Raw genomic sequence first — 9,374 nt, 5'->3', positions numbered from 1 at the left:
TTTTAATTGTGGTTGAGTTTTATAAAACCCATAGATTACCAAACAAAAACCGAACCCAAACCCCCCCCCCCCCCCCCCCCCCGAACCCCGAAACTAAAACCGATATGCCCACCCCTAACATTGCATGTTTCATTAAGGGCAATCAAGTAATATAATAACACATCTATATTGGGCCTTTTTTTTGATCCAGCCCACTGTCCACATCAGATCTCTCTTGGGCCATTTGGACCGATTAAGAAATCAGATCCAATTCTCACATTTTTTTTTTCCTTTGGGCCATTGAGTCCAAGTTCAAATAATTTTTTTCAACCATTCTTAATTTTTTTTTTTTCTTAATATATTTAAGCATTCATAAAAAAATGATTTTTTCATTGAAAAATATAAATCTTTATTAAAAGTATATAATTATTTTTATTAAATATTAACCACATAATAAAATTAATTCATCAGAGTTATACCAACTTAATTCATTAAAAAAATAAAGTTTAATTTTTTAAACATAAATAGTAATTTAAAATGAAACATGATAAAAAAGATAAAAAATTTAAGTCTTTTATAAAATAAAACACAAATATATGAATATGAAATTTACTAAATATTTTGACCATTGAAAAAAAAAGAAAATAAACCCGCGCTTTCAGTTTTATATTAATTTCTATACACAACTAAAAATAAACTAGACTTTATTTTTCAATTGGATTACCTTGTAGTTGAGTTACAAAAATAACAAAATCATCAGTCCCTTGCACGAAAATAATAATGCAAAAAAGCAAAGGTATTTATTTAAGTGAATCAATGTCTCACTAACAAACTTATATTCATCTTAGAGTACACTTTTAGTCTTTGGCAGAAGAAGTAAAAGCAACGTGTACACAATAATATAAGAAGAGAGAAACACAAATGTCAACACCAAAGAAGAGCCTTCACATAAGAGAGGAGCCCTTTTGCTTTGCACATAATAACTCACACTTTCTGCCTCCAAATCTTTCCTTTCCCAAACAATTTCACTCCTATATCTTTTCTCTGTCTCGCTTTCCTTTATTCATGCCAGCCAACGAATGGAATATATCATGAGACTCGTCCTGGTTATGTATCTGTTCTTCATCGCGTCTCGTCAGCAAGTTTCATCGGAATCTATTACCAGAGAGAGTTTTCCAGATGGGTTTGTGTTCGGGACAGCTTCTTCAGCTTACCAGGTGACATTCTTCTCCTTCTTCTACAAACTGATTCAAGAAAGATTCAAATGATCAAATATTTTGATCAACCACAACACTCTCTTGCAATAAACCAGTTTGAAGGAGCTGTGAATGAAGGAAACAAAGGAGATAGCATATGGGACACTTTCACCAAGAAACCAGGTATCAAACAAAAAGTTACAGAGAACCCAGAAAAGTCCAATTTTAATGTTTATTTGTTATTGATCAACAGGGAAGATATTGGATTTCATTTCAATGCGGATACTACGGTGATCAATATCATAGATTCCATGTATGTATGTTTTACCTAAAATAGAAGCATAAGTTGACTTATACTTGAAGATTAAAAAAATAAGGTTGCTTCTCCATAGAGCAACCATGTCCAAACAAATCTAAGATAAGACGCAACAGGAAAAATAAATGAGAGAATCTAACAAGCAAGAACACTTTTTCTGATTTTTTTTTGCTTTCACAGAGTGATATAGATCTTATGAAAGATCTGGGAATGGATGCTTACAGATTCTCTATATCTTGGACTAGAATATTCCCTAGTAAGTCTAATTCATTAAGATGTGCTAAGCCTAAGAGGTATGTTAAACTTGGGTTTGAACAGATGGAACAGGGGAAGTAACCCAGATGGGCTTGAGTACTACAACAGTCTCATAGACACACTTTTAGCCAAAGGAATCAAACCTTATGTGACATTGTATCACTGGGATCTCCCACAAGCTTTAGAAGACAGATATGAAGGATGGCTGAGCAGACAAGTCGTGTAAGTAAAATGCTAAATCCTGATCATGAAGACAAAATGAAATGCTAAGAAAAGTGTGCAGGGATGATTTCGAGCGTTATGCATTCACCTGTTTCAAAGCATTCGGAGACAGAGTGAAGTACTGGATCACTTTCAATGAGCCACGCGGGCTAACGATCCAAGGCTATGACACAGGGATACAGGCTCCAGGGAGGTGCTCGCTTCTGGGACATTGGTTCTGTAAGGAAGGGAAGTCATCTGTGGAGCCTTATGTTGTAGCTCATAACATTCTCTTGTCTCACGCCGCTGCTTACCACACATACCAGAGACACTTCAAGGTAAAGAACACAGATAACAGAAAAAATGAACATCTTAGGTCCACAGAATATAATGTGGGGAAATGTAAAATGCAGAAGAAACAAGGTGGTCGAATAGGGATGTCGTTAGATGCAAAATGGTTTGAGCCAATGTCTGATTGTGATGAGGACAGAGATGCAGCTCGTAGGGCAATGGATTTTGGGATCGGATGGTAAAATAATAAAGATACACTTTTGTATATGAAAATTTTGCATTAGAGAAAGTAAGTAAAAGAAGAAACTGAATGAGATGTGAAAATAGGTTTATGGATCCTCTAATAAATGGAGACTATCCAGCTTCAATGAAGAGACTAGTGGAAGAGAGACTACCAGAGATAACAGCAGAGATGTCTAAAACCATAAAAGGGGCATTTGACTTCTTTGGAATCAACCACTACACGACACTGTACACAAGGAACGACAGAACAAGGATAAGGAAACTGATTCTACAAGATGCTTCTTCTGATGCAGCAGTGATCACAAGCTGTAAGATCCATACACACACACACACTATCTCTCAGATCATATCTTCACTACTGATGTTCTTGTTTGCTCACTAATTGTTGTAGCATTTCGAGGAGGAGTACCTATAGGAGAAAAAGTATGTAAATTTCTCTGATAAAAAAAACCGAAGATGTTGACTTAATAGGGCAATAGTCTGATGAAGAGAAACATTTACTTGACAATGACATTAGGCAGGATCAAGCTGGCTACACATAGTCCCATGGGGAATCAGGAAACTAGCAGTGTATCTCAAAGACGTCTACGGAAACCCTCCTGTCTTCATCACAGAAAACGGTATGGATGAGAAGAACAACCCATTCAAAGACATGGAGAAAGCATTACAAGATGACAAGAGGATTAGCTTCCACAGAGACTACCTCTCCAACTTATCAGCTGCCATTAGGTAATAATAAGACTTTACAAACCTGAGAAAATGAAGTTATAAACTGATTGGGTTGGGGTATTGCAGGAAGGATGGTTGTGATGTGAGAGGGTACTTCGTGTGGTCATTGCTAGACAACTGGGAGTGGAACTCTGGTTACACTGTCCGGTTCGGGATATACTATGTGGACTATAAGAACAACCTAACAAGGGTTCCTAAAGCCTCTGCTCGATGGTTTCGAACGTTGCTTCATTCGGAACGGGTTGATCTTAGCTCTTCTTCGTTAGATTCTGACAAGCTTCTGCAGGAGAAATGAGAGGTCAAAGGCGGAGGAATATATACGGATTGTTCATACAAAAAAGGTCAAATTTTTTTTTGGCAATGTGAAACAGATTCAAGCAGAAATATAGCGATCTCAAAATTAATTGATAGAAATCCTATTTTTATATTGAAATTAAAAGCAAAATGTGTTACATTTAAGCAAATGACTGATTGATATCAAGATCTTTACCGTTGTAAAACAACCCCACTCAATAAGAAGCGCCGCCGGATCTTTCCTGGATTCCGGCCAACTTCCTTTCAACAATAGCGTAGGAACCCACAGTATTGCAGACGACGTCGTTTTTAAGCCAACCATATAGCAACGCTATTAGTAAGAACAAAATAATCCCAAACGATCAGATTTGTTAAGCAACGCTGATTCCACAGCCTTGCCTTGCTAGCTCTGTTCACGGTCATGTTGAGCAATATGTTCACGGCAATCTTCCTCAAATCCGGCCAAACTCAACAAGCCCTAGTAAGAGTAAAATCCGGCTGTAACTTCCTAATGACTACCGTATAAATTTATAAATTTACAACGGGTCTGTTTGTTTCACCATTTGTCATCTCGATTCATTTGTATTTGTATGATCTATTCAGAAGATTCATTCAGATTTTTGTGACTGTTTGTTTGTCTATCCACATAGTTCATCTAGATGAATTATCTAAATGGATCTTATGTTTGTTTCTTTGTTTTTATTTCCATCCAAATGAGTTAATAAACAAATTGCCAAAATACTCTTGTGTTGATTTAATAATATTATTTGATATTAATTTTAACTATGTTACATTTAATTATTTAGTCTAATATATTTACATTATAATTATTTCAAAATTAACGAGTTTTTTGTGGTTTTGGCGGGAAAATAAGATTTTTTGGTTTTAGCGGAAAAACGCATTTTTGCGGTTTTTGCGGGAAAACGCGTTTTTGGAGTTTTGGCGTGAAAATGCGTTTTTACAATTTTGGCGGAAAAAACGAGATTTTGCAATTTTAGCGGGAAAACACGTTTTTGCGATTTTGACGGAAATTTGCGTTTTGGGTTTCGGCGTGAAAACATGTTTTTGTGATTTTGGCATGAAAACACGTTTTTGCGGTTTTTGCGGGAAAACACGTTTTTGGAATTTTTGTGGAAAAACACGTTTTTACAATTTTGGCGAGAAAATGCGTTTTTGGGGTTTTGGCGTGAAAAATTAGTTTTTAGATTTTTGCGGGAAAACACATTTTTGTGGTTTTGTCAGTTTTCGTGTGTGACAAAATGATATTATGTTTAGATTTGTAATTTGTGAATTATATTAAGGGCATAATAGACATTATACTATTTTGAATGAACCATCTCCATTCAAATGATCCAAATTGGTTCAGCTGGATGAACTTTAAAATTAAGCCTAAATTTCCAAAAGTCATCCGGATGATCCATCTGAATGAATTGCACTTTTAGTGTCTAAACAAACAAAACTTTCATTTTCGTCCAAATGGCTCATCCAGATGGAGAAACAAACGGGCCCCAATGTCTTATGCAGCCATAGCTACCATGATAGTTTTCTAGTACACATTTGATTTACATGATGGGAATATAAACTTATAAATTGCAATTACATATATAATTCAACCAAAGCATACTTTTATTTATGAAAATATCAAAGGCAAGTTCCAAATCATTCCAAACATAAGTAGAACAGTTTAAAAAAAAAAACTCTAAACGATAATGAAGTAGCAGAAAGAGAACACAGTAGTTATAAGCTATATCGGCAAGTTTAAAAGGAAACTGGAACTTGTTAAGCACGTTTCAGAACTACCATGAAAATAACGCAAACAGCTAATCCAAAGAGAGTAGTAGGGTCGTTGAGCAACATCCTCTTCCTCTCCTGTCCACCCTCTGTGAAAGTCTCTGTCCTGAACAAACCCCCAAAGTAGGAAGATACATTTTCCATCATTTGAACAGCTTTCAGCTTCATGTCTCGCAGAATCTCCATGAGCTGGATTGGCTTCTCTTCACTGTCTTCTTCACTTTCAGTCTCGCTAGAAAGTTCAGATTTGTCGTCATTGTCAGCTTCATCCTTAGTTGAAGCAGCTGCAAACGGGAAACAAAAACAAAAAAACTTTCTGTCAAGATTGATTTGTCATATAAAAGACATTAAAACACCAAAAGGAAGTTCTTACTGTTGGTCTCAAGAAATTTCATGAGATCCTTGTTTTCCATGACAGCATCCCACACCTTTGGGTCAGACGCAATGGAAGTAACAACAGACTGTACAATGAGAAACGATCAGACTCTCAAGACTAGCACCAGTGAAGCTTTAACGGAAACAATTCGAACTGAGAAAGGCGAGGAGAAGAGATGGATTATACCTGCGCGGCGGTGTTTTCACTGAGAAAAGCAAAAGCCTTAAGAGCAACCTGTGGAACAGCTGATTCAACAGCTCTGTTCTCAGAAGGTTGAAAACTTGAAAACATTCTTGAAACAGAACCAACTTCATTTGACCCTTCCATACACGCCCTAACACAGGTCGGATAATCCATAAGAAAAAGAGTCAACCATTAGCACAAGCTTCGAGTTATGTAACTAGTTAAATACATGGGTATAAGAACATAAATCAAACTAAATGTTTCAAAGAGACATACTTTAAGTTTCAAATAATACACTCCATCACTAAATTAAACAAGAACCAAACATAAGAACAGGTCTCGATGTATGTAACTAGTTATAAAAATGGATGTAAGAACATAAATCAAACTAACACGTTTCAAAGTGACAAACTTTTAAAATTTTATGATTTAAGAGTTGGATAATCCATTAAACCAAAAACAAGAACCAAACAGAACATAAAACTAAACCGAGAAAATCAATCAAGATTGCTCGAATTAAGTCAATTAAATCAATCAAAATTGCTGGAATTAAGTCAATTGTTAAAGTAGAAAGCTCGCAATTCGAGTTTGAGAGTCAAAATTAGAAGTAATGGAATTAGATCTTACATGTTGAGGGCATCTTTGAGATCATCGGTGGCTTCTTTAGCCTCCTGAAGAGACGGAGGCTTGTCGAAAACAACCCTAGGGATCGTCTTCGTCTCCACTTCCGCGAATTCCCACTCGTCTTCCCAGACCGGTTTACGCATGACCACCGCGTCTTCTTCCACGGAAGGATGAACCGCCGATGAAATCGAAGCCGAAACCGGCTTAGACGCGGAGGTGTTTCTCACGATAAACTGATCATTCGCCGCCGCGGGGACTCCGAATCCTCCCCTGAATCCACCTTTGGCGACTCCGATTCCAGCCACCTTCGCCGCCGTCGCCATGACTCTTCCTCCGCCCATTCGATAGAAGACGAAAGATTCTCTCTCGATCGGTCGATGAGATTTTTATGGGAAACTTTGTGACGAAGGAAATGATTTTTAAAGACAGAGAAATGCCTTATCCGTTTGAAGTTGACGGCCGACTTTTTATTATTTATTAGTTTAACCTAATTGCACTCATTATCTTAATTAAGATTTTCCTACTAAGAAGGTTTTTTTTTATCGGTTAGTTTGACCAGATTCGGTTAAGAAAAAAAAAAAGGTTAAATAATAACCGGGAGAACTTTGATATTATAACTTTTTATTGTTGGTATAAAATCAATTTTCAAACTCTTGAAATATTTTTACATACATATTTACTTGGGCAAATCTCCAAAATAGCACATTTCTAAGTTTATATCATAAAAATAACACTCCAAAACTAAAATGACCAAACTAGCACCTTTCTAAGTTTATCCTTTAAAAATTTTAATTTTTTTATTTTTCAAAATTTGAAATCTTATCTCCAAAACCTCATTTCTCAACTCTAAACCCTAAACCCTAAACTCTAAACCCTAAACCATAAACTCTAAACCCTAAACCCTAAACCCTAAACTCTAAAACCTAAACTCTAAACCCTAAACCCTAAACTTTAAACCCTAAATCCTAAACCCCACCTTTTAACTCTAAACCCTAAGTTTGTAACTTTTGATAAAACATTAAGTGCTATTTTTGTGACTTTTGATCTTGAGTGCTAGTTTGGGAACAAAATTTGATTTAGTGCTATTTTTGTCTTTTTCTCTATTTACTTATCCTATATTGGAAATGTTACTTTGTCGTCAAGACAAAATTTGTGTTATCAATTTTCTTAAGCTATTCAAATATTTACACACTGATTTGCTTTCCTATATTAGAATATTTACTTGTACTCTCCACGTTATATGCAATAGAGCGATGGATAACATCCATGCCCGGGAAAAAAAACTGAAGACAAAATTAATTTTCTGTTTCACAATTTAATGCCTTCTTTTCACGTAGTGATATATGTAAATATAAGTAAGATATGGGTACTTTATTTATAATATTTATGAACCGATTTGTGAATGTCATAACCAAATAGGCATATTTTCTTTCTGCTTAGACATTTTTTTTTCTTTGTATGCTTAGGATTTCATTTTCCTGATCACTTTAAGATTTGTATATTTTCCATTTATCTATGACGGTCTATTGTAATTCCCTATATATATAAAGGACTCCATAATGATGAGAGATAGACAATAACTTTCTCCCAATAATTTATAACACGTTATCAGCACGAAGCTCCCTAATTCCCTGAGTTCTAAAATCGACCAGAAACCCTATTTTCCTTTTCTTTCTCGTTTTGATACTTTGATCATCATAAACTCTAAATTTTTCTTTCTCTCTCGGCGGTTACCCTCTCATCCGATAAAGCCATCTGATACGACCAGTCAATCCGACGACCTGATAGAAGCTCAGTCGATCCGACGATCCGATAAGTACCCGACTAGACGATATGTTCGCATCCTGACGTACCGACGACCAGGCGATCCCGATAGCGCATCCGATAGATGATCCGACTGACGATCCCGACTGCTCTTCGCGACCCGACAATCCGATCCGGCACGTACCAGCTCGCGAAGTTCTTCTCGATTCTCGGTGGTCCGTTCAACCCGTTTGGAGGTTAAGGTAAACATCTAAACCCTAAAACCTTAAAACTCCAAATCGGATTCTAATAATCCGATAAACCTTAAATCATGTTCCTACATGATTAAAACCCCAAATCGGATTTTACAAGTTAAAATCCGATAAACCCTAACCATATATCTATAAACCCTAAATAATATAAGTATCAGAATTAATTATACTATAATTATCAAATCACATATTAAAACTCTAATCGAATATTTTTGAAATCAAAACTGTTTTTGGTTTTGATCATTGAGGTTTTAAATCTGATTGAATCTGATGCTATGTTGCTAGATTTGTTTGACCGTTAAGTTGCTAGATTTATTATTCTTATCCTGCTAGTTTAATAATTCTGATATGTTTAAGTCTTGATTAAATCCGACCTGCTTGTTTTTATTAATGCTTTAATCACAGTTAGGATTGATAGATTTATTTTCTCATCCTGCTTGTTAATTGTTCATCTGATTTAAAATTGTTTAAACCGACCAGCCTATTAAAACATTGATTGAATCCGATAGGTTGATAGATTGATTGAGGTTTACTTGTTTAAAATCCGAATGATCTGATTGCATGATTCTTGAGGTTTAATATCATCTGCTAGGATTGATAGTTTTGTAATCTGATCTGTTTTAAATAGAAACCCTAAATAATCCGTATGATAGGTTATATTGATCTGATTTGGATATCTTTGAGAATAGAGAATCTGTATGCTAGGTTGATAGATTCATGATAAAATCTAATGTCTTGAGGTTTAAGATTGTATGCTAGGTTCGATTTTATTGATTGATCTGATTAGAAATCATGAAACCCTAATTCTAGTCCTAACCTTAATCCGCATATCTGAAACTTGAAACCCTAAATTCATTATGCTTATGAGTTCTATTAAATTG

The 9,374-nt window shown here is 35.5% G+C and overlaps 1 protein-coding gene, 2 long non-coding RNA genes and 1 pseudogene across 3 annotated transcripts; 1 reads left to right on the top strand and 3 right to left on the bottom strand.

The window, feature by feature from the left end:
• Nucleotides 1–757: 757 nt before the first annotated feature.
• LOC125603334 lies at nucleotides 758–2,288 on the bottom strand. Its single transcript, XR_007335389.1, has 3 exons — nucleotides 2,057–2,288; nucleotides 1,890–1,987; nucleotides 758–1,223 (listed from the first exon to the last, which is right to left on the bottom strand). It is a non-coding gene; the product is annotated as an uncharacterized LOC125603334 (long non-coding RNA).
• LOC125603332 lies at nucleotides 985–3,620 on the top strand (annotated as a pseudogene).
• On the bottom strand, nucleotides 2,650–3,215 carry LOC125603333. The gene is made up of 2 exons (XR_007335388.1): nucleotides 2,983–3,215; nucleotides 2,650–2,890 (listed from the first exon to the last, which is right to left on the bottom strand). It is a non-coding gene; the product is annotated as an uncharacterized LOC125603333 (long non-coding RNA).
• A 1,489-nt stretch (nucleotides 3,621–5,109) lies between the features above and the next one.
• On the bottom strand, nucleotides 5,110–6,921 carry LOC125603330. Its single transcript, XM_048774425.1, has 4 exons — nucleotides 6,482–6,921; nucleotides 5,858–6,005; nucleotides 5,669–5,756; nucleotides 5,110–5,579 (listed from the first exon to the last, which is right to left on the bottom strand). The coding sequence occupies exons 1-4, from the start codon at nucleotides 6,817–6,819 to the stop codon at nucleotides 5,284–5,286; spliced, it is 870 nt and encodes a 289-aa protein (XP_048630382.1). The 5' UTR covers nucleotides 6,820–6,921; the 3' UTR covers nucleotides 5,110–5,283.
• Nucleotides 6,922–9,374: the final 2,453 nt, after the last annotated feature.

Source organism: Brassica napus, unplaced genomic scaffold (genome assembly GCF_020379485.1).
Source record: "Brassica napus cultivar Da-Ae unplaced genomic scaffold, Da-Ae ScsIHWf_3159;HRSCAF=3981, whole genome shotgun sequence".
NCBI classification, from domain to species: domain Eukaryota; kingdom Viridiplantae; phylum Streptophyta; class Magnoliopsida; order Brassicales; family Brassicaceae; genus Brassica; species Brassica napus.
The sequence above is the reverse complement of the archived record's forward strand: the minus strand, read 5'-3'. Positions and strand labels throughout refer to the sequence as shown.

Excerpts from the sequence above, each read along its gene's own strand:
- LOC125603330 (XM_048774425.1), bottom strand. The coding sequence starts at position 6,819 with ATGGGCGGAGGAAGAGTCATGGCGACGGCGGCGAAGGTGGCTGGAATC. Across the intron at positions 5,757-5,857 it reads GTGAAAACACCGCCGCGCAG|TCTGTTGTTACTTCCATTGC; the intron begins GTATAATCCATC and ends CTCATTGTACAG. Across the intron at positions 5,580-5,668 it reads GAAATTTCTTGAGACCAACA|CTGCTTCAACTAAGGATGAA; the intron begins GTAAGAACTTCC and ends TCCCGTTTGCAG.